This window comes from Gambusia affinis, linkage group LG23, assembly GCF_019740435.1.
Source record: "Gambusia affinis linkage group LG23, SWU_Gaff_1.0, whole genome shotgun sequence".
NCBI lineage: Eukaryota > Metazoa > Chordata > Actinopteri > Cyprinodontiformes > Poeciliidae > Gambusia > Gambusia affinis.
This window is the reverse complement of record NC_057890.1, coordinates 8,604,465-8,629,608: the sequence shown is the minus strand read 5'-3', so window position 1 is coordinate 8,629,608 and position 25,144 is coordinate 8,604,465. Positions and strand designations below refer to the sequence as shown.

The 25,144-nt window shown below is 40.4% G+C and overlaps 2 protein-coding genes across 10 annotated transcripts in view; one reads left to right on the top strand and one right to left on the bottom strand.

The window, feature by feature from the left end:
- pphln1 (periphilin 1) overlaps positions 1-1,447 on the top strand; it is a 77,018-nt gene extending 75,571 nt beyond the window's left edge. For all 6 annotated transcript variants that reach the window (XM_044108635.1, XM_044108633.1, XM_044108631.1 and 3 more), the window contains one exon: positions 373-1,447. In XM_044108635.1, coding sequence (XP_043964570.1) covers positions 373-639 — 267 coding nt within the window. In that variant the 3' untranslated portion in view covers positions 640-1,447. The remainder of the gene's footprint in view (positions 1-372) is intronic.
- A 907-nt stretch (positions 1,448-2,354) lies between these two features.
- The window catches only part of prickle1b (prickle homolog 1b), a 29,482-nt gene continuing 6,692 nt past the window's right edge, over positions 2,355-25,144 (bottom strand). Inside the window, exons 1-9 of one of the 4 annotated variants that reach the window (XM_044108621.1) lie at positions 16,332-20,923; positions 16,120-16,246; positions 11,235-11,435; positions 10,474-10,587; positions 7,819-7,956; positions 5,565-5,768; positions 5,304-5,490; positions 4,024-5,022; positions 2,355-3,933 (exon numbers count right to left, since the gene is read on the bottom strand). In XM_044108621.1, coding sequence (XP_043964556.1) covers positions 2,975-3,933; positions 4,024-5,022; positions 5,304-5,490; positions 5,565-5,768; positions 7,819-7,956; positions 10,474-10,587; positions 11,235-11,423 — 2,790 coding nt within the window. In that variant the 5' untranslated portion in view covers positions 11,424-11,435; positions 16,120-16,246; positions 16,332-20,923 and the 3' untranslated portion in view covers positions 2,355-2,974. Of the gene's footprint in view, positions 3,934-4,023; positions 5,023-5,303; positions 5,491-5,564; positions 5,769-7,818; positions 7,957-10,473; positions 10,588-11,234; positions 11,436-16,119; positions 16,299-16,331; positions 20,924-25,144 lie in introns of those variants that run through there. The other 3 variants (XM_044108617.1, XM_044108620.1, XM_044108618.1) reach the window with 3 other exon arrangements.

Genomic DNA, 25,144 nt, shown 5'->3' with positions numbered 1-25,144 from the left:
AAATGATAGTAACTTCACAGTGGAGAATTTTGAAGCACAGAAATGTCCTTTGCTCATTTAATCCCCGACGTAAACCTCTAAACACCAATTAAATGTTTTTTGGTTTTTTTTATTGTTTCTCAGCTTGTTTCAAGTGGGCTCATTAAGTACAAGAGAAGAATAAGTCTTTTATCTTCTGACACTGCTTTGTATGTGTTCACACCAGTTGAATAAGCTCGAGTGTAGCGCTGTGAAGTGTTTGCATCCGGATGACGGGTAGAGAAGGACGGAGGCGGTTCCTCATCCCCAAATTATAATATATTAATAATATATGAAAACTTCTCAGTTTTTGTCATAGCAAAAAGAAATTAATTGAACTTCCCTGTCCTTTAGGTCTACAGGCAGGATTGCGAGACTTTCGGAATGGTGGTCAAAATGTTGGTGGCAAAGGATCCCAGCTTGGAGAAGCAGCTGCAAGTCCCGCTCAGGGAGAACCTCGGGGAGATACGCGAGCGCTGCCTGGAGGACCTCAAGCACTTCATCAAAGAGCTGGACGAGGACGTCCGGTTTCCAGAACCCTCCGTCTGTGACTCTGTCACTCCTGCCATGACCCAGAAACTCTTAAAAACCGGAGTGAACCACAGCTCATCTTCTTTCTGATGCGCTTCGTCTACGTCCGCTCCGATTAATGTGAGACTGAGGATTTTTATTTTATTATTATTTTTTGGGGGGATTAACGGCTGAGATTTAGGATTGCTGGACTTGAACATACTGCAGGTCACAGCAACCTGAGGAACTCATCACAGGAGCGAGCAGTGTTATTTTTGAATGGACCATTTTTACCTTCAAGTTTTCTATGAAAAATATAAAAACATCAAAGTTGTTTTTTTGTTTAAATATTTAAACTACAAGTCCTCCATGGCTCTTATGATGTTTAGTATGGCATTCAGTTTTGAAGCATGATCTCACATTTTGAACGTTTTGTTTTCTGATGTGTAACTTGAATAAATATGTATCACTCGGTGCTGCAATAGACAGAAATCAAGTCGTCGTAAAAATTTGTACTGTTAAAATATTTGAAATTGCCTTTCTCAATCTGACATTTCTGAAAAAGCAAAATGCACAAAGCTTGACCATTTTTAGATATTCCCAAAATATACTAAAAGTCAGATCCATCCGTCTTGCAAAGATGTAATCTTTCCCATTATGAAAAGTGGCTAAAAAGGAAAAAGGCAAATTGTCTGTCATATGTTTGCAGAATAGGAAGTCAGGGATGTCTCCCCATTTTGAAGTAGCAAGGAGAAATTGTCTGTTTTTTTTTGTTTTGTTTTTTCTTGTTTTTTGTCCTGTTTGTAACTCCGCAACACAAGAAGTCATGGATCACTCATGTAAAGTTTTTTGATGAACCTGATCAGCTTAAAAAACTAGAAATTAAAGACACTACTTCAGTTCTGTGTCTTTAGAAGGAGAGGTGTTTAACTTTTATTGAAAGGGCTTTTCTTTAAGAAATTGTCATTCACTACCAAGTGAATTACTGTCACTTGGTAGGTTTTATAAATCTTCACCCAACCGTTTCAGTTTTGATAGCTTAAAAAAAGCTGTATGTGTAGATGTGGCTATCGTTAGCAAGCAGCTATTTCCTTGTAGCCATGTCTTGACTTATAAGTATCAAGAACTGCCTGGCTTTGTATTCTTATCTTCTACTGTTTCCCATTTTGCAGAGTAAGAGAAGTATGCCTTTTTGTCACATATTTATGCCCCAAGAGAACAGGAAGTTGAGATTTGTTTTCTTGTCTTTTCCATTTTACTTTCGGCAACTTTTCAAAATGGTAAAGAATCTTAAAAAAAGATGACTAGAAAATTGTTGCAGGAGAAGGTTCTAGAATAAACATAATTTTTTTGTTGCCAAATTTCATAACTAGGAAACTCTCCACTGAAGTGAAGGTATTGGTTATCTTTTTGTAAATGTTACTTTAAAACTGGAAATAACTTGGTTGTCCTTTAACGTAGAAAGATCTGTAGTGTTTTATGTATAAAAAAAAAAGTTTGCTGAATTTTTAAATAATTTTATCTCGTGGGATCAAGTGCTAATATTGGGGAAAAATGGCAACCCGGTAAAACCTTGTCGGTTTTTTCTTTTTTTTTTTTGCTTTCTCTGTCAATAGATACGGACATATTGAGTAGCTTTCTGTATTGTAGCCATTTGCTGACTTTTGAAGGTCAAGACTACCTAGCTTACATTACTTTCATATTTGCTTGTTTTTCCCTCTTATTTCAGTATTTAGAAAGTTTGTCTACTCAAAGTCAAAATTAGGAGAAAAAAACCAAAACATTATATGTTACAAATTGTACAACATGATTCAAGCAGAGCATTCTTGAGCAATTGGAGAGAAAATATTTATTGCAAGCACCTTTACATCACAGAGCGTACGTTGGTTATCTTAGAGCAATGCTTGTAGTCAGGTGCAAATACAGGTGTGCTGCTGCCAGTTCTGTACTGGTTTGTGATTACATAATGTGGAAGGTGTTGCAAACATCAAACAGGAATAATGTGGGCTTTTTCTGTGGACAACTTGGTGATTCTTCTCTCAAGCAAAACAATGTTTACACTTTTAAATGAGTATAAAATACTAGAACTGAAATTTTAACTTATTATTTACATTTTTATGTTGTCTTAGTAAACATTAAATAGTTATTTGGTTAGTTTCTTGGCTTTACTTGCATTGTTAAACTCAGGGGGGATGTTTTTACCATATACCATATTTACCATTGCAAAACTATTGACTGAACATAAAATCCTCTCTTGGTGAAATTCCAAACTTTCACTGGTATTCAAATCCTATCAATGTTGAACATTTTAACCAGCTTTGCATACACGTAATAAGTGTCTAAACAGGTCAGTAATGGCCTCTTTACATAATATGACAGACCTAACTGAAAATCTTCACCATATTGCTTTGCGTAGTGCACTTCATAAGATTAATGGCTTGGTTCGCTAAGAAAGGATACAGTTTTTGGAGCTATGGCCCTTTCTGCAACCAGTCTGTGAGCTGTGGCTGAGGGCCGTGAGCGCGGTCACTCTTGTTGGGTAGTCTTCTGCATAGTAGCGCCCAACCGCTCGAGGTTGTGGGATTGGTTGGCCAAGAAAATAACCCTCTTCCTCAGAGTCTGATGATGATGAGGAGCAGGTTGAGCACCAGTCGTCCTCATCTCTGTGGAGACCCATGAAATGTTCAAACCGTGGGTCATTCTGGTCTGAGCTACGGAACATATAGTCAGATCGGGTTTGGGAGTAGGCCAACGGCAGCATGTGTGCAGGGTTCTGAAGACGCATCGCACCATATGGTGGACTTACTATACCCTGCTGCTGATGCTCAAACAGCCTCTGCGCTCTGTCTACAGGTACCATGTGAAGCGCGTTGTCCGAGCGAGTTTTGCGGCTCCTGTGGCGCCGGCCCGGTCGGTGGTGTTGGGGCCTGCTTCTGCCGTGGTGGCTTGTTGAGTGGCTTCTTGCTCTGACAGGTTCATCTGGGCAGTACACTCTCCTTTGTGGCTTCTCACTCATGGGATGTTTCATAACACTAACCTCAAATCCATCATTATATCCATTGTCCACTGTGTCCTCTGAGAACTTGACCACTTGAGGAGGCCTGGATTGTGACTTGCTTCTCCTTAGAGCCGGAGCTTGAACAAAAGATCCAGGGAGGCCCTCTGAATGAGGAGATGTTGCGTGAAGTCCTGTGGGAGCACCAACCCTCATTCCAAGCCCAATCCCATTCTCTGCCTCCTCAACTCTCCTTTCCATGTTGAGACTAAGGGAGTTTGCACTGTGGTGTATGTGGGAAGAATTAAATGTACCCATGTTGCTCATTTTCTCACACTCGACAGTCATGGAAGAATCCTGGATGCCATGAAGGTTGTAGAGTGTGGGTGCATCCCCATCCACTGATGCACCTAAATAAGAGTGAAGAAGGAATATTTGTTAGAATGTGTTTTTGAGATCAAATGTAAGAACCGAATTAAGACAGTAAGCATTATACATACCAGTGATGTTTGACAAAGCAAGGGAATCCATGGAGTCTCCAACACCCTTTTCAGCCTTCCTTAGCTCATCAGCAATACACTCCAGGGAGTCCTCGTACCACTCCCTGGTATCTGGCCAAAAAGCCTGCTTTCCTACTCCAGACTGCTCCTGATCTTGGTCATACTCTAGCTCTTGTATCTTTCTTGCACTGGCAGGACCTGGATGGCTTCCATATGCCGAGTCTCCGAGGCCGTCCTGTGACTGGGCCCAGTACATTTCAGGTAGATGCTTTTTATCCATCAAGCCTGGACTGAGGCTATTGGCTCGAGACTGATCAGAAGTCTGGCTCTGGGTGGGACTGTTAGGGGCGGGGGATGAGGGGTTAAGACCCACAGATTTTGAATCGGACTTCAGCCAGGGATCTGATGTACTTATTACCTGCGTTGAGTCACTGTTGGGGCTCGGTGATTTTAGGGACGGTGGTTGATTTTGGTGCAGCATGCTATGGTCACCAAACTTGAGCAGGAGCTGAGTCATATAGTCCTCATGCTGAGCCCACTCCTCTGGATCCTCCTCTCCACCGGCGTCCTGTTCCTCCCGCTCCCTCCAGAATCTCTCCTCCTCCAGACCAAGACGCGTTAGCTTGCTCCCCACTATATCAATGTCCCTATCACCATCTCTGTCCTCTTCACCCTCCCCAAACCTGTGCTCATAAGAGGTGACTATAGTAGGAGGGCTAAACAGCTGTGACTGTCGCCACTGTTCAGCGGGCCTACTGCTTTTCCCCATGCGGACGCTCCGTCGGGATTCGCGAGAGCGGGCTGACTGGAAAGCAGAATCTGATGAGTCTGAGGCATGTACATCTTCCCCCTGGCTGCAGCCCTTTGAGCAATAGATGCGCCCTTGTTTGGGTAAGAAGGGACAACCCAGCAAAGATGTCTTGCACTGGGCACAACAGAAGCACTGGTCTGTGGCGTGCCAATGAACGCCTTCGTAGGTCATCTGGGCATGGTCAACACCTAGGGAAATGAAAGTAAGAATCACGTTACTGTAATCTTGTTTTCATGTGTCTGACTAGGGATTGATAGAGAATCTTTTTCAATATGTTCCACATTTTGTGATATTAAAGCTGTAAATTTTAATTTTTTAACAAGTAATTTGTATTCAAGGTGCTACTTGGTAGATTCAGTCTTTGGTGGAATACAAATGCCTGCCACAAGTTTAATGTTTTAACACTCAAATTTATGCATAGACATATGTTTGTCACAAAGTTTTTCTCAATATTTTAAGTATGACTTACCAATGTTTTCACCACATGCCTCACAGTACTCTGCATACAGTGACTCAAAGCACCCACAGCAGTAGGGCCGTCCATTTTTCATGATGTACCGCTGTCCACCTAGCATAGTCCCACACTCAAAACAGGCAAAGTGCTTCATGTGCCAGTGGCGTCCCTCAGCCTCGGTGCATTCATCTGCAAAGATGATCTAAGTACATTTGCAAAACCACCGTTAGTTTGCATCAACTTAAAATACAGCAGTTAAATAATCGGGCCAATTACCTCATCACAAGAAGAGCATCGAGGTTTCATGAGCTCTGCGTGGTGTCTCCCGCAGAAGATCTTGCCATTTTGGTAGAAATAGATGAGATCCACCAGAAGCTCCTGGCACATGGAGCATGCAAAGCATGCCGGGTGCCAACAGGGACCCGGACCTGCTCTGGAGGCAAAAATGGCCATCTCCCCTCCATTAATGCCGCCGCAACACTGTCGAACACAAGCAGCAGGTAATATGTGAGATTAAGCTGCCAACGCTAATAGTGATAATTACTCTTCCGTGCAAATCTAAGTAAAGCGGATTGCGAAATAAACCTCAAAATAGGCATGTGGAATGGATTAAATCAGTAGACAGTGAAAATGCCAAAAATACATGACACATTCTAATAAATGAGTGTCTTTGAAAGTTTATTTCAGTACATTTAATGAAAAGGATAAAACACATACAGATTAATTACGCCTGGTAATTAAAGTCTTTTTCTATTAGAGTATGGCAATAAAAAATGGTCCCTCTTTTGCCAATCCAATCTTTATCACTCACACCCCTCCACAAGTGGGGTAGGTGACAAAAGGTTATTGGTAAAGAAGATCCCAAGCATATTCCTGAAAGGTTTAGTGGAAGGTGAAATGAATTAAAAACAGCAGGCTTGAGAGGATTGTGAAGCGAAGCCCATTCAAGCCAAGGTTTTTGTAGAGATTTACACGGTGTGAACTGTGGCTCAAGTGAGGGCTTCAAGAGCCACCAAAGACAGATGTATATACAGCTGCGGCATTCCTTGCGTTAGACACCAGATCCAGCAATGCAGCTGAGCCTATATTAAAGGAAAATTGACTTCCTTCACACCTCAGCAGCGACATAGGCTGTTCGGCTCCTTGCCACTCTATACGAAGGCAGTGATTTATCCAAAGAAAAGCAACTCCAGGCGATGTAGTTGGTGCATATACTGTGCGGTACAAGGACATACCTGGCATTCTCACATTAGAGCTTCACTTTTCATTGACATACACTTGTATATCTGCTAAGTTTTAAGTTTCGCGAAGACGGCAAAGACGTAAAGGTGATCGTACCTTGAGCATACTGAAGCTAAAGATTATTCGGGGACCTATACCATTTTTTTCCTGCCCAGTCCAATCGTCAGTAATTCATAGTAAAGCACCTCTGGTCTGTAAAGTGGCCTTGGCCTTCTGACAAAAGGTCTCATGACTCCATAGAGATCATTAAAGCTTGCCTGAACATGCAGTCTTTATATAACTAGGCATATTTATAAGGCATTCATAGAGAGCTATGGGACAGCATGCCCAGCTGTTAGCCATTATGACCACTTTGGACAGACTGGGGCCTTGAAAACTGTGGTGTTGCATATCACTACAAGCCAAGCCTAGCAAAGCGATGAGGTTTGTGTTGTCATTAAACGCCCTGTGGTTGACAATAGCATATGTCTGCAGAGCTGCCGTAAAGATATGCATGTCCGGTCCAACGTGTGTGTATGTGTCCGTTGGAATCCTGGGAGCATGTGTGTGACCTTGCATCCCCCCTCCATTTTAGCTTCTGTGTCTGAGTGGTGACAGACTGCATCTGAATGTTCGGGGAGGGGAATTAGCTTCATCTGCTCCCTTCTGGGGGCCTGGAAGAGGATGTGGTTGAGTCACTCTTCGCATCGGAAGACGCATAATACCAATATTTACGTTTGGAGAAACGAAGGCAGGCGGGTTTTTTTTTTTTTTTTTCAGAAATACGATCAGCAGCACTTAATGTTTCTGTTTACGGTATCTGCAAACGCAACTGATTCCTGTCCTGATCTCAACCCAACTTCATTCAAAATGTCAAGATGCCTCGCAACCAACTCTGCATGGTCTAATTACAGCACTTAATGTGGAATTGTCTGCTTCATACTGTGACTCATTTGGATAAAAACAGGATTTTAGGACTGTGCAAGAATTACTAATTAATCTGGCCACTTATTTGCAGTCTCTCACGCTGGGTTATAGATGGCAGACAGGAAATTGGCTGAGCTCCTCATGAGGAAAATGGCCTCTCTTCTTGGTTTAAACATGAGCCCTCCAATTTCCCCGTTTCCTCTCCTGCCCTAATGAGGAAGTTTATGTCAGTGATTAAAATGACTATATTAGCCAGTCAGGACCAGAAAAGGATAGTGGATCGGCTTCACGTGATTTAAATGAGTTGGCTTCTCTGTGACTGTTATCTCACCTCAGCGGATGTGTGCACAGTAATATGTCAGTGTGTGTGTGAGGCTCATACGTTTTCACAGCGAGTGTGTTGCAGGGCTCTAGGGAGGATCTTTGGCGTCCCTCTCCCCAGCGCCTCCCTCTTTCTTTGGGTGCTGAATATTTGAAGCTCCCTCATTTCCTCCTCCGATAACGACTGGCAGTAGCGCAACTGTAGGAAGCAACCACAAAAAAATGGAATTAAAAAGCATAGCAAGAAATAAAGGTCAATTATTTACATTTTATATTGCAACCAAAAGCTTATATCTACTTTCTCAGGAATTAATACTGTATGTGGTGGATAATTGAACTGTGACAAACTGGTTTCAACATTTTTATGAGTAAATCTGAAAATTGTGAAATGTAGGGATTACTTTGGAGACTGTGTGTTTCTATCAGCATTGGCGGATCTCAACTACATTTAGGTTTGCCTTTCAGTAGGCCATTTTAATGCAAAAATGTAGCTTACACCAACACATTCAATTGTCTGAATGCTTAGGTTCATTGTTCTGTTGATTGGTGAACTTTTGCCCCAGTCTTTAACCTCCAACAGGTTTTCTATCAGGACTGCCCTGTATTCAGATCCATCCATTTTCCCATTAACTCTGATAATCATTCTCAAAGTATGACGCTGTCACCACCATGTTTCAAAGTGAGGATGTTCAGGGTGTAAGTTTTCTGTCATCTACTGGCTTTTGAATATACACTTACACAATCTATTCTGCTTTATCTCAGTAATGAGGATGCTGGATTTATTCAGGAATAAATTACATGCAGCTTGAATCTATTTGCTAATTAGGTGAGTTGGAGTTTTGTATGGGTATAGTAAAAAGGGATGAAATATAAATATATATATATGCACAACATTATTTGCACAACATCTGTCCACTTAATGGGTATTTTAAGTGCAAAGCAAAAGCTAAATGAGCACCAAGTCCAGCAGATAGCACTGCTTTCATCTGTGTGTTTGGGTGAAGCAGCTCCAAATATGGTTGTAGAAAGAGTTTAATTGAAGCTAATTCTCTGCCCAAGGCTGCTTTGAAAGGACGGCATTAACAATATACAAACCCTTCCTCTGTATTTAGAGAGGAGGATAAAGGCTCAGATAAAAGAGCAGGGCTGTCCTAACAACCAGCTCAGATGATCTCTAAACAACAGCTAGCGATGCAGACTCTGTCTCTTTCTCCTCTCACCCACACACACACACACACACCCACACACACACGGCTTATCCCCTCCAAACCACTGCCACTCCAGCATCACCTCGCCTCCCCAAGCTGCCAGCGATGCTAGCAAACATCATAAAACTGCTCAAACACTGCGAGTATACCTGTTGTTCTCTCTTCCAAATGTGCACACACAAAGAGCACCCCTGCCAGCCCCTCTTGTTAGTCAGCTGGTGATAACCCTCCATATGTGAGAAGGAGGGGAGCTGGTTTGAACATCATAAGTGGAGCACATTTGTATTTTGCTGCTTTTGAGGGAAAGCATCTGTTGTAAGGTTTCTCTTTTAGAAATGTTCATCCAGTTAATTCATTAATTCACCACCCAGTCCACTGTATTGTCTGCTTAACACCTGTATCATGTACATGTTGTGTGCCAGGACTCTCCTCACACATCTAAGGGCAACAAAGCTGTTGACTGAGCAGGCGAGTTTGCGTTTCAATTGGCAGCCTTTTGCTTGGGGAGATTCTTAACCTTTAATGATTAACTTCTGTATGAAACTTGGAAGATTTTGGATCTTTAGTTGTCACTAAGACCAGCAGCATGTAAGGACGTCTCCAGCATGCTTTTTATTTCTTTTAGAACTGCAGGAAAATTTGGTGCAGCACAGTGGGATTTTTTGATGGAGGATGTACTCGTATAATTCTTTACCAGGTTTCCTGGCAGTTTTGTAAGTGATTTCAATGGATTTACAAAATACAACCTCGACTATCTGCTTAAAATATGACCCTTCTTTAGTCATTTGGGTCATTTTGTTATTGGTTAATATTGGTTATTGTGGGGACAAATCCTCCATTTTGGACTTACCAAACATCTGAAGCACTTTTTTCTTCTGTTCAACTTTCCATCAATATGCTTGGATAGAGCAATCTATGGATAGCCAGCTCCAATTGCAAAGACTCGATGACTTATCCTATTTGTGGATGATTCAATTGATGTTGTCATTAAGCCATGATCATAAAGGATAACAGAAATAAATGGTTGAAATGCCACTCTTTAATCTGCATAAAGTCTCCATAAAATAAGGAAATTAAATTTTGTTTTATTTTACACCGCCTTCTTCAATCGTTTGCCAGCAGTTTTAGATGCAGGGGCGTCACTGCCCGACTTTACATTCTTGCTTTGGGTTTTCTTCTCTGTTTTTGCCCCTTTGGCCGTTGCAATCTTATTTTATGTTTTGTACAACAAAATATAAATGTGTTTTTGTGTACTATTCTATGTATTTGGGATTAACTTGCACATGCAGCTGAATGCTACCCGTCAACAATGTCTGCATTTTGTAAGTGAATAACTAAAAGGAGCCTGATGCAAAAAGAAATATCGGTCATAACAAACAGAACAATATGAAAAGTTAGTTTTATTGTTGTCTAATTAAGTATTTATTGTGTAACTGGAACATTGGCTCTGTTTCCTTTCTGAATAACTGTGTTTTTCTTGTCACACGCTGAACAAAAAGTCTTTGTACCTCGTTGTCGTGTGGCGGGAGCTGGTAGAGGAGCTGTCTGATCCGGTGTTTCTCTCCCGGGCTGTTCACGTACGGCACTTTGTCTTCTGGCAGACAGGCGAAATACATCTGGACCTGGAGAAGGAGAGAGACGCATGCATGAGCAATTCTGAACTGTCGCCAGGCCCTTTCGGTAACTTCTTTGTTTTGGTTGCTTTAAGGCATTAAAGAGAGGAGAGTCTTAGGCTGTCAACCGGGCATATCGCTGTGTGTCTTTCTTTTGTGACTCCATGGGCCAAACATGTCGATCTATATCTAGTCACAGGCGCCCGACTGTGAAATCTCTTCACACAAAAGCAGACAGCGAGGGACTGTAAATGTTAATGTTTGCCTCGGTTAATTTCCCTTGACAGGAGAAACGGAAGCCGGAGCAAAAGGTGATTGCATGTCCTTGGAGGCAAAAGAAAACATGGCAAAGTATTTTCTGACTGAGTTGAAATGAATGTCTTTATCCTCAGTAAACACAGCTAAATGTGGATGAGCAGATGCTCAGTGTCGGGGCATGTCGGCGCAAAAATATCCTTACTTGAACTAAACCTCCTGCTTATAGCAAACAACTTTGCACAATTAAACTCCAATTACATGTGTTGATTTTTCGGGCTTTGTCAGCAATTTATCCTACACTAAAATTAGATTGGTTTTCTAAAACATACCCTTAAAGACAAAGATTATATGTACATCTCTCCAAATGGTCAAATTAAATCCCTTTGGAAGGCTGTTACCTGTTCAGGCCTGAGTCCCGGCGGCACCCAGGCGTACTCCTCGAGCACACAGCCAGAGTCGTCATCTGAGGTGGAGCTCCTCTGGAAGCCCACAGACATGATCTTCCCCACTTTCCCCCCCAAGCGAGCCTCCATCTCTGGCCCTCGGGGTGCGGGACGCTCCCTTCTGTCGCTGCGCTCAAGGTTCATCGCGCTCCGGTGCTGCGAGGACAAACGGAACAGATTGGCGATTTAATATTTGCAAAAGTGGCCCTTTATTTTTCAAATTCTCTGCTTCCGTCACATGTTTTTAACCTAATTAAACGTCTGAGTTTTGCCATTTCGTCATTCGTTTGGTTGGAATATTGCTGATATTGGATTTTCTCACAAGTATTATTTTTCAATTGCTCGCAATCGGTCAGTTTGCCATTGTTTATTTTAATGTCTCAACGGGAAAAGTGCCTTTGCACCGGCATTTTTGTAAGAGTTTAACACTGGCTGAAAACAAAACATTCGAAGAGCAGTGAAGTAAAAACAGTTTCCCCTCAATTTAGCACCGAGCCAGTTCACATGTCAAACACAAGAATAACAACTGCAGGGGCGTAGTGCAGAGGTGGCCAACGGGTGGCCACGGCCACAAGATCCTTGGATCATAATTGGATTAGGGTCGATTAGAAAGCTACCTTAATTATTGAATTGGTACATAGGGAACAAATAACATATATTACAAAGTTTAAAAAAAGTTGGTTTATCACAAAACATAAAGAAAACCTAAAAAATATAGAAATTAAGATACAAGAATTAACACAAGTCAGAGTAATAAAATGTAGTGATTATAAATTAGTATCTGAGTGAAAATGCTGTTAAATTTAGATAATCTACAGATTGCTTATAGATAAGAACAAAAAAATCTTATCATTCAAAGACCCTCTACAACCAAACATGACTTTAAGTGGAGTTTTAAAGGGACTTCTATTTATCTAAATCTTCAAAGAATTGGAATATAAAATTCCCTACAATAAATATTAACTAAAGGAAATAATGGACAACATACAGTACACACAACTGCTCGAAGAACCTTATAATTTCTATACCTATTTCTATTAGACATGACACTATGACAGTTTTAAAAGCTGAATTCAACTTGTGAAATACCAAAAAGATAACATTTTCAGGGTTTTTTTTTTTTGGCTTAAACATAATAAACCCTAAGTCTGTAAAAAAGAAGATGCCACTCCCAGTCTATTATACATTTTATCCATTGTAGACCCAAGTTGGACAAAGAAACTATCAGACAAATCTTTCGCATAAAACGTAGTTTCCATTGAGACGCACACAATATAAACAAATCTAATGTTTAGAGCCTGACATGAAATGCAGCACAGTTTCATTTTATGCAAAATCCAACAGTCTGAACTGAATCCCGTGAAACTATTCAGACGCAACAGTTTACAAAACACACACTCAAACTGCAGCAGGAATCTACATGCAGGAGCATTGCAAACGGATTTTGTTCTATGAGCTGGGGGGAAAAAAAAAAGAAACGCTTGGACCAGCTAATGCTTGGAGGGCCATCAATTCTTTCCCCAACTCCGTCTCACCCTCCTCCACCTTCAGGAGTAGCTTTCTTATCTTGCAGCGGCTATGTTCTCCAGGTCCCGCAGCCCGATAACAAGAGCTAGAGGTGTCGAAAAAGCCACTTTCCCGTGTAGACAGGACCCAAACTCTGCATCTTTCCCAACGAAATAAAGTCCAGAGTGGTCTGTTTGGGTGAAAACCAGACAGAAACTTCACACATCCACCTCAAAACTGAATGGAGTTTAGAGTTTAGATAAGAACAGAATTTTGAGGGACAATCACGTCTCGGTATTTTGCGTTGAGCTATAATTATCAGTGTGAAATTTCAATGCCTCTAATTACACTTGTAAAATTCCTCACCAGTGAGTCGCTTTGGATAAATGGGCCGCATGTCGACATACAGGGACAAACGCAAGTAAATTTCAAATTGTGAGGGTGCTTTTCTCTCACGTGTATTACAACTAGTGCCACTTCCAAAATTGTAAGTATAAACGAATCACATCTGTAGAAATCTCCACCGACATACTTTTAGAAAATAAATATTTCACTTATTTTATGCTAATTGTTTTCTTTTCCTAAAAGAAGAATGTAAATGTTTAAAGCTATAAAAAAATAACCTACACTTAACTCTGGGGGCCTGTTTTACATAAAATATCACCCCCCCAGGCTTCCAACGTCACCCCAGGAACAACACTCGGGGCTTAAAAAGCATTCCTCCAATTAGCATACAGGGCGGCAGAACGTAGTGCTTACAGATAAGAGTCGTAGTTTAAAGCAAGCCTGCAGCTCTTATCACGGAACAAAAAGGAATGTTATCATTGCTTTGTTCCTCGGTGGCTAATCTGTAATAGTGAGATAGATAGTGTTATCAAGCAGAAGCTTTTCTCTTTACTCATCCTGTATCATCTCATCTTAACCAGTGGAGATCAACAAATGATGAGATTAGGTGAAAAACATGTTTAAAAAATAAGTTTGCGTCATTAATTATTACTACAATTTAGCACCCTCTAAAATTGTTGGTGCCTTTTGGTGCAAAGCTGCCAATAATCAAATTCATTTTTGATTGCGGTTACATAATCTGACAGCGGAGCAGATCCAACTTTTAATTTGAGTGTTGCGTTCACTTGAGGGGAGATAATGACTCAACAGGAAATAAGTGTGATAAGTAAACAATAAATAAATGGCATGAAACCCAGTTAGTTTCATGCTACGCAGATGACATTGTTATTTATACAGCACTTTGTCCAACATAAAATGGACAAATTTCCAGAGATGAAACAATTATGTTCTAAAAAATGTAACAAAAGCAATATTTAAATACTTTGATTACAATGGAAAATACCAGCTACCACTCTAAACCACATAGGAATAATAATAATAATAAAAAAATATATATATATAACAAACAAAATCATGTAAGAAAAATAGGGTTGGATTAGGACCCAGGTCATCTTGATAATTTAAATAAAAATCCTGGTGTCCTCTGCAAGAAAATGAAAATCACTGAGGCCGTATGTTTTATATCAATGTAATGACACAATATATTATGGCCACTTCCACACATTAATCTGTGGAAGAAATCTCCAAATCTCAGAGCTGCTGCAAGGATCAGTCACTTGGCGTCACCAATCCCCATAGCTGCCATTTACTTTAAAGCTTTTGAACCTACTTACATGCCAACAATTTTGGGAGGTGGAAAAATGTCTATTTCTCATGCAAAAGTATTTTTGAGTTACCAAAACTATCTTGTATTTTCCATCCTATGCACTTTATAAAAAAGTTCTAAATCAATAATAATAATAATAATAATAATAATAATAATAATAATAATAATAATAATAAAAACCCCCTCATTACTTCACTTTGACTGAACTGGACATGGTGCCCCTTTGTTCAACACTGTCACCATGTGCGTCTGCCATTCAGCTCCCCTGCCTCTCATCCCGCAAGCAACAGGGAAAAGGTGACTGCGGGTTCCTGAGCCAATATACACAGCAACTCACATTTCACCATGTCACCACTTGGCAATAACACAATGGCTGTCTTTGTTAAAAAAAAAAAAAAAAAAAAAACACAAACAGAAAGGTATTCCTCTTCAAGATGTGGGCAACTGTGGAGGCGCAACAAAAGGACGTTGAGGAGTTTTAAAAAGAAAAAGTTCTTTTCTTTCTTTTTTCAAACGGCCATTTGGAGCCACAACATTGCATTGGAGTAAACAAGTAAACACAGGCCAGATGTAGTTTTTTTGTTTTTTTTGTTTTTTCAACTTAGCTGGCAAACTTAAAGCAAATCATCAAAATACATCCCATTACCCTTTTTTGGCAGGGAACAAATGTAAATACTAATAGTATGCCAAAAAAAAATTGTTATGTTTATATAACTTTGATTGGGTAATATAGTTTTAAATTGTAATAATCTTGGTCAGTATACGAGTGTCGCATTTCATGTCAGTTAGGTGGAAAATACCTGGAACTGTTCCCTGTGCTAACTTCCAAAAGCAGGTTGTTGAAAACGTGAATGTTTATAGTATGCAAAAGTAGGAACAGGGTTTAGTGTAAAAAATGAACAAATTCACTAAACTGCTACTTTTCCAAACATCCTACTTCTTTTCTACCTTCCTCTAGCAGATGGCTGTGCTTCACTGCTTGCTTGCACCTCGACAAAACCAATAGGCATAGATAAAAAAATTTGCCAAATGACAAAAGAATAAAAACATACTATACAACTCCATGACTTTTGAAGCAAAAATTAATTTGTTTTAGACTGCTACTTTTCCAAGTTCCTGTAGGAGTTAGCTGTGCTACCACTAGCTTTTACCGACAGAAACAATTTATACATACAAATAGTTGCAACGTGACCAAAAAATAAATGGCTAAACAAATCGTGAACAATTTCAACCCATTTGACAGTGTTTCATAAAAGTTATAAACTTCCACTTTTCTAGCTCCCAGTAGCAGTAAGCTGTACGAACACTAACTCTAAGCTGAACTGAAACAGTAAACGAAAGCAAAGTTCGTTGACAGGTGACAAAATAACTGAACAAACTGCTAACAAAAACGTGTGAAGGAGTGTTTCCCTTTAGTTTTTAACAAGAAAACTTTGCCACATGACAAAAATACAAGACAAAATGCTTTATGTGTTTTCGACTGCTTTTCTAAGTTACATTAGAGGGCAGCTGTGCTAATGTGAGCTTGTGTACACATACGTGCTTTAGATACTCTTGAGTGGGCAGAAAAGTATCAATCCATCAAAGCTTCAGCTGGCAAGCAAGAGTTAACAAAAAAGAAAATCACTTTCATATTGTGTAAATGTGCTGGGATTTACTTACGGAAGTTTATTATATAAGCTCAGAGATGGAGATCGTTGCTTTCTGACAGTTTGAGGGAGTTAACTAAAAGACCAATAATTTTAGGAGATGCTCAGGAGACTTGACAGCTTAAATGAGACCACTTGCACTTGTTAGAAAGAAAAAAGAAAAAAAAAAGACAACCTCAGAAAATGCTTTTTTCATTTCAGATTTGGACTCTATTTCAGTCTTACCTCTGCTGAAAGCATCTGTCTCTCTCCACTGTTGCACAAAACTGAGACAAACTTCAAAAAATGTCATTCAGTTTCCCAGCTCTGGCCACCTTCCTGCAGCACGCATCCATCCTCTAATCGGATCCGGATCAGTCAGAAAACAACCCTTCCTTCCAGCCTTCTTCTTTTAAAAGTCAACTTAAGCTATCACGACGCTCAGAGAACAGCTCCGAAGCAGTCGGAGGAGAAACCCATTTGGCAGTCTAAATGCTTCCAAGTCCAGTAAGGGAGCAGCGAGGGCAGAGAGGTGACGTCTCTATCTGCTGTATCTCTGATCCCTCTCTGACTGTGTGCTCTTGGGGCAGCCAAGCCTTGTCAGCCCCTCCCTTATTCCTGCCCTAAAGAGCAAATCGCCTGTCTCTGCACTTCAGTGTCTCTCGCAGTCACACACACACACACACACTTCAGAATCAACACCCCCCTCACCCATCGTCTCTATCTCCGCATTCCCTTCCTCCACCGGCATAACACCAGGCCCTGCAGCCAGCAGCACCGCACTGGGCTGCATGATTGCTGATGACATGTCTTCTCTTTTAGTCTCTAACTTTTAAAATCTTTTACTAGACAAATGTTCACTTTCGTCATACCAGCTTAAGTGCTTGAATTTGCAGTATTTTGTGCTGCTTACAGGAAACGTTATCTTTATTTCATTGTCTTTCCCTGACACATTCATCTATATGAAACTCATTGTACTGATGCAAAACAGTTGCATGTTGTGGTTTTCTCTGTCTCTGTGAGAGTCCAGACTAATGAGTTAGAGATGATTTGCTCTCCCAGTTTTCCATTAATTTGTATTCAGCCGCTGATTATATTAGGGTCATGCTTATAGTGCGTTTAGCCCATCTGCTCCATTATCTTAGGAACAGAAACAGATTGTTTACTCATGGTTCTGCGTGCAAAGAATACTCAAAGACTTTTAGCATAGATCCTTTTTACACAAAGACTACATGATTGATTTAAAGCCTAACATCATGAAATATTTGCTACTATCCCCTTGCATTCTAGCACTAATGATAGCTCTAGCAACTAGCAGTTGGCAACTTGCGGCAACAACTATACAGTAAACTTTATTGTGGTAACTGTTCCCAGATCCATTTTTCATATCGGAGATAAATCGAACGTAGCATAAAAACTATCTCATGGGCAGTTATTAGATTTGTGCAGAGAATAATTTTACCAAACTTAAAATTGTTTCTCACTGGCAACGTTTCCACACCTAACTTACAGCCTCCCTCCTGTGACGTATTTAAAAGCAGCTAAAAATCCCTCATGTCTTGTTGGTGAGTCAGGAGTTAAAGATTAACCCTGCTTCCTCTCAAGCCACTCTCATCCATCTCTGGAAATTCTCATGGTCGGTCCAGTCACACCCTCCCCATGCAGACGTCCCCACTGCGCTTCTTCTTCTTTTAGAGGTCTGAATGATGTAGAGGAGAGGGGTCCCCCGCTCTCATCTCTCACTTCAGGCAATCACAATGAAGTTATTGTCACGGACCACTTTGCTTCAGGAAACTCTCAACGATTTGGTATATATAGCAGCGGAGAAAATCCTTCAGAAGGATTCCCTCTGGATTGTCCACGAAACCGTCGCACGAGTGAGTTAAAGCAAACTCGCCAGATGAGCCTGGAGATGTTTGTTGTGATTATTTGATCAAGTTCTGCACCATCCATCATTGTGAGAGGCTGAAAAGCGGCAACAGCTTCATTTAAACAGTCAAAGATGAGAAATGGGTTTAGTCAATTGTCTGGCGGACAATGATGCCTTCTTCTCTGATGAGCCAACAAAGTCGCTGCCCAAACAGGGCAGCGGAGCTGTTTGTCGCATGCCATAACCTGCTGGAAATGAGAAATGACTCACTTTGCTAATTAGCTTGGGAGAGTGAGAGAGAGGCAAGTTCTTTCTTTTTTTTTTTTTTTTCCTGGCCTTCCGATTCATATTTAGAAAGTCATGTTACGTCACAAGGTAAACCTTTCAGAAAAGCTCCAAGATTCTCCAACGGTCTTGGCTGTGCTGTACAAAAGCTTCTCATTGCTCCCCCCACTCAGAGCGGTTTCATTGGGTTTCCAGAGATACTCAGCTGGATATGCATTTCAGAAGCTCTGCAGATCTTATTCGGGCAGATGGGTAGGGAGAAGACAAACTCTGTTTTTTCTTTCTGACAGCGAGGTACTTAATCCTAATAATGAAAACAGGGAACGAGTGGGAGAAGAATGCTCCTGCATGAATAGACGACAGGGCTGAGGATGACTGGCTTTATGGCAGACAATGGATAGAAATCTGTCTTTCAGACTTGGCCTGGGCTCTTTGGCCAGAGATCTGTGGTTCTTTAGAAAACACAACTGACCTTCCCATCTCTTTGGCTTCCTCCTAAAAGAATATAAAGAGTGCAACAGTGCAAAAAAATGAGGACAAAAGTGCATAATACATTAAAAAGATTAAATGATCTGTTTTATTTTTTTGGAGTTAGACTCCTAAATCCTGGCAGCAAGGTCAACCGTCACAGAGTACCACTTATTAGAATATCATACAATGCTACTGTTAGGACGGGTGAATAGTTTGGCAATACTGAAATATCCAAAACATCCCAAACCCTTCATGTGTAAAGAATGAAGTCATTTTGTTCTTATTTCTGTTATTTTTCGTAGTGTGAGACAAAAAGTAGCGGTAAACGTGGTGTCGTGTGTAATAGCAGATGGAAACAATGTGCATTTTTATTTAAAGCAATGTCCGCCCTCAAGCTGTAGGTTCAGTTGTGTGCCAACATCAAGAAGCAAGAAAACAGTTGCAGTCGTTCCTTCAAATATCTGGACACAAATGTCTTGCATTAGCTTATCCATTTCCTTCTCAGACAATTCACCCTCAATTCTCACCTTCCTGCAGTGCCCTGTCTGGGCTTTCTCCCATTGAGCTGGATTTCTCAGGAAGAATTTCAAGCAGCCAATCAGTGAACAGAGGGAGGAGGAATTGTGAGTTTTGACTTTCTGCGCTTTTTGAGAGTTGTAGTCTTCATACATTTGGCAATTTATGAAGAAAAGCATGGCAAAAGGGGCTGTTTGTTACCAGGCTAGTATTGAATGCAGCTAGAGTAAAATAATTTTTCCTCAAGTTCTAAAGATTTATTTGCAACTTTGAGCGCAACAATGCTAATGTTCTCTATTTATTTAGTATGTTTCCCCCCTATTAAATCCTGCAGTAGGTTGTTTATTAGAGCGAGAGACAAGACAACTACATCATGTCGCTTTAATTTTTGCAATAAGAACAATATCTTCTTGAAAAAACAATAATATTCCTTGCTTGTCTGATTTTCAGGGCATAACAGTCTAAAACAAGTTTAATTTGATCTTTCTTTGTCTATTTTTTTTGAGAGAGAAAGAATGGTGTCATGTAGTAGTGCACAACTGATGGAGAACCCTGCAAAAGGCAGGGAAAAGGGAGTGATAATCTACGGTTCTATTTTTAAAAGTATATAGCTACTCTGTGTCGTTAAAAATATCATTTTATAACATTCCTTTTTATGCCACATTTTTTTTGAACGTTCTATGGTAAGACAAAGTTGTTTGTATGCAAGTTCCGATGTTTCTGTGGTTGTATTGAGATGCCTCGAAGTGCTGAGTAGGAAGGAGAAGTGTTTGGTTAGAGCGAAAAACATTTTCTAAAAATACATGTAGATTGGTTGTTTTTTACAATAAAATGTTTATGTAATTACATGTAGATAAAATTATACATTTCTTCCACCTTTGCCAACAGAAAGCTCTTTAGATTTTCAGATGATAAAATTATCTGGCTTTTTCCACATTCTTTACCAACGGCTAGGCTCATATCCAAAAAGAAACTACCAAGTTTTTATTGGACCAACGTATAATTTTAATCTTAAATGTAGCCAAATTGGAAAATAGTTGGGGGACACAGCTTTTGATCAAGTTTCCTCAATAACTTTTCAAGGAAAGCTATTTTCCCCTGGCAAAAGCTGAAGACTGGCAGTTCTGGCAGAGTCTACCAGATGATTTGGCCTTTTCTTCTTCTTCTTTTTTTTTTGGTTGGTATTGTGGAGGGATGGCTTACTAAGCAAACATGCTCCTCTTCTATTGTACTCTACTTTTACATTCAACCAGATATTCACACCTGGAATCTGTCAGGAGAGATTTACTCGATTGTTTAAAGAAGACATCGGAGAGATTTGTTTGATTGTTCAAAAAGAAGATTAGCCAGGACAGTCGCATGTCTCAACGTGTTGCGGGGTAGTTTTTCATAAAAGCCAAACTCAAACAGAGCAGAGACCGTTCCAGAAGCTAAGTATGCATAAAGTCTGAAGACACAAAGATGTATGCAGGACTGTCCAAACAGCTCCGCACAATTAAAAGTGACTGAAGTGGTTGCACTTTGTCGAAGTCACAAATATGTGCGATATAGACCCACGATTCTAATAACAAGGGTGTGAGATTAACACGGCGTTGTCACTGACACAATGAAAATAAACAGACATCTCTATAAGGAAGAGCTTGTATCTGACAACTGAAGTGTATTCAAGGTGCCTTTATCCAAGCTATGTCCTCTGTGGCTGACAATCAGCTTACACAGATGGAATTCACATAAAACCCTCAGAGCAGCGTCTCAATTCACATCCACTTTGACTCCGTTTTTTTTTTTTTTTTCCCAACCCATTCATGCTTTTCCATGCCGACACACGCCTCTCGGCGGCCTTTCACGCCAGGAAAAGTAGACCTTCAGTTCTTCCTAACAAGGCCCACCGGCTCAACTTGCCTTTTTCCACAGCCGTATCAGGTCTGCGGAGCTTCTTTGTAGTTCGTCCCGTCGGGTCAGTGTTAATATTCGTTGACACTCATTCTCCAAGTGTAGTTTAACTTTCGAGTTGTAAAACTTTCTGCCGTGATTTGTAAACCACGGCAGGGTGTTAGCTGCACACCTCCAGGATGACAGAAGTGGCAATAAAAGAACTATAAAACGCAGGAAATTGTCAACTGCGAAGGAAGCACAGGCAGGAATTAGGTTTTAAAACTTTGCATTGAACTTTTTTTGAAACCACAATAATGGTAAGAAATTCAGCAAATAAAGCCACGTTTTGAAAGATGATGTTCTTTATTGGCTTGGATGGATATGAGTTTTCAGAGAAATAATGTCTGACAAAATCAAAACGGTTGCTGTAGTTATTGTGAAGGGGCGACAGAATACATGTATTAATAATTTTCAGAAAGGGCAATGGTATGGCATGCATGTGTACTGAAAGTATGCAGTATTGTTAATCAGCCTTTAGAGCAGTTGTATCCATACTTTTTCACTTTGAATTTTAGCAAGCAGTACCTGAGCTGAACACTTTGTCTAATAAAGAGAAACCTATACGCTAAACAGAACAAATAAAACGTTAGAGACTTATAGAAATGCATAACTGTGATAAGCATGTAGGGGACAGCAGTGTTGTGCTTCCTATCCAACTCTAATTTGATCATTTTAAGTGATGCATTCCTTCTTTAATAAAAGCCGTAGGGTCATTTACCCTTTGCTTTGAAAGGAGTGTTTGTGTGTGTGTGTGTCTAATTGTGTGTGTGTGTTGGGGAATTCAAGCATTTTGAAATCATGTTGCCGGCTTCAACCTAAAACGAAGTTGCATACAACAGAACAGACTGGAGCTGATACGGTACAATTGCTGTAATCGATGTATATTTCCAATTGTAACAAGTTAGGGTTTCAGAATGATGAAAATGCTACACCATAAGGTTCCTTTGAAAAGGAAAATTAGTTTTTGTGGTGTGTTGGCCAGTCGGTGTCGGTGAGTTGAGTGAAAGAAAGCTGCTGCACTATTCCCCAACTTACATAAAGAATAAGCTGTTTGAAAATATTTCCAGTCATAAAAAAACAAAACATGGACAGCGATGGTGCGGAAACCAAAGGATTAATACCCATCATTATGCTGGTGGTTTTCAAGGTCTTATTGAGCAGATCGTTCCTTTTGTTATGCTTTTCAGACTAACAACTGGTAGTTGAGCTATTAGCTCTGATAGCCATGGTTGGCTACTGCGGTTTTAAAATCGTTTTACATTAAAAGGGAGGCTAAAATTGCTTTCCATGTCATCAAATTTAAAAAAAAAAATGCAGCCAGCTGACCAACAATGCGCCACAGCAGTTGGGTGATCAGGATGCCTGACGCTACACTATACTACTTGCAGATGGACAAAAATCTGGTCTGTTGGACGCTTTCTCTAGCATCTCAATAAAAGGATTTCAAACCTAAATAATTGGTAAGACTTTATTTCCACAAATGCAGGTGTCGCTATTTACAAGGAAAGTAAACCCAGTTCTTTGGAAATGTCATGTGGAAACTAGCCCAACAAATTAACATCATACAGCCCACATCTTCCAGTGACGTCACTTAAAGTAACGAGACGACTTGGGAATATTTCACATGAGCTGCTTGGTAAGAATCACAATAGAAACTTGCCATGAATTCATGTTTCTGAAACCAAGAGATGACAACAAAAGATAAGAAACTAACTTATCTTGTTCGTCTTGACAGATAAAGAGAAATGGCCGACTTTACGTGCACCTGTCAAAATTCAGCATGTTTTTGTTTTTGCTGGCCAACGTTATCACTCTGATTTATCTAGGAGTGATAAATCGTTGCTACGTTTGGTCCCTCTACCGCTGTGAGCATCAGCTCAAGTGATTTACGCAATGTCAATATTTGGCCAACACAAACAGAACCTTTAATGAATTGTGCCACTCAATGCGGATCCATGCAATGTGCAGTCAGTTTCCTGAGAAATATTCCTGAGAAACTGACTGCATTAAAAAAACAACAAGAAGCATTTAATATGACATGTCAGGCAAATCAAGAAGAATCGTTGCATCACATTTTTAGGGAAAACCTGATTGTACATTGGTGTAAGTGTGTGAATTCCCCTCTGACAGAGGGATAGAGATAGATATTGGCCGTGGTTTGGGGGGTTGTGTACACATAGCCTTAATAATAGGACCCCAGAGGGATGGTACATCACTCAACCAGAACAGACATGCACACACCCACCCACACATTTGTGTGTTACCCAACAAATACCCTATTTTTTATTATATTCCCCCCCCCCATGATTTAACATTAGAAACAGGGCTGGGAAAGATGACAGGTCGGACCAAGTTTGCAGCCCCCGAGGCACTTTGTCACACTCATTACTAAAGTTGGGACAACATGTGCTTGCACAATTCTCAATATGCCGTAGTGTCAGAGAAGGATGTGTGTGGAACCACAAACCTTTTCTTAAACACTTTTTTTTTTTTCACCTTAAACTGAAAGACATTTTAGAAGGCCGAGAGTGAAGCAGCTGCATGGTCTAGCAAACATTTAAAATTTAAATGCCAAAAGAGTGGTCAAAGCTATGTGTAATAGGACAACTGCTTTGAGCACACTGACATCTTGTGATGCTGAAATAAACCCCGTCATAAGAGCCGATGTAGCATGTCTTGTAGGGTGTTTGTCCTCTGCCCTTAAATCTGGCCTGGCAATCGGCGTTGGCATTCCACACTGGCCCCCGAGTAATGGTCCAGCTTAGTGGGTAAACAGATGAACCGTTTGGTGGTCTCGCTGTGTAATTTCAGACTCCCCTTCTCTCTCTCTGTCTGTCTCTTTCCTGCAGCGCCCCCTCCCCCTCCTGCCCCCAACCTCTCCGATTGCCATATCCTCAGCTGGCGTCTGTTAATTCGGACCTACCTGACAGTTCTGACTTGTGAGTTTACTATCAGTCCTGCTCGGCGACAGGCTTTTCTCTCTAAACACACTGAAACTAATCTGCAACAGATGGGAAACAACTAGGGGGAAGGAAGTAGTATAAGAGGGATATACAGCATATTTGTGCCCCTCTGAACCAAACGATAGGGTTTCAGCCAAGTTCAGAGCAAAGCCTGAGCATTGTTGCAACGATGTGCAAACCAGAGACTCCCAGGGGGCCGAAAAGTACATTTTAGTTCAAGATGTAACCCATCAGTCTGCATTTTTGTTAACTTGTGGAATACAGGGGATATTCTTTAAAGAGGACACCCCAAAACACTAAAATACACACATGCAAATTATAGAATAAACAAAAAACACATGCCGGCCCACAAATGTAGATCAGCACTACACACACACACAAACAGGGCCCCACATGTTGTTATTTCATGGGTGGCTGGTTGGAGATAATGATTCCCCTCAGCCCCTACTTTACTGTTGGGGTTTGGAGATCATTTGTGTAAACACCTAAGACATTTATATACCAACTCATTAATGCAAGCGGCCATTTAATCACCTTTCCACAACAAACAAAACGAAAGTTGAATTAAACGTTAGCGTCTAGCAGCAGTGAAGCGCAGATAATAGTCAAATTACTGTTTCTTAGGTTTTACAAAATATAACTGGAAAGTCCCAAACTTTTTTTATTCTATTCTCCTATCTGAAATATGTTTTTAGGAGTTAGCAAGGCACAGAATTTAAAATTTAGACTGATTTGGATATAAAACGGACCAGTTTTTCTTTCTCTAATACGTCACTTTTGCTAATTGGTGCTGCGGAAATAAACTTGTGACAGTTGAATTAATTAGAGAGGTAAAGGGTACCAAACATAGCTATAGTAAAGATATCATGATGTTGTGCACAGAAGTACAGACATATTCAATTGATTGCAATATTATTGAAAGCCTTAATTAAGATTTTCCACTTACAGCAAAAGAAGACATAAGATTTAAAATTGGATTATTGCATCAGACACCTAAAAAATAGCACAGAAATGTGGGC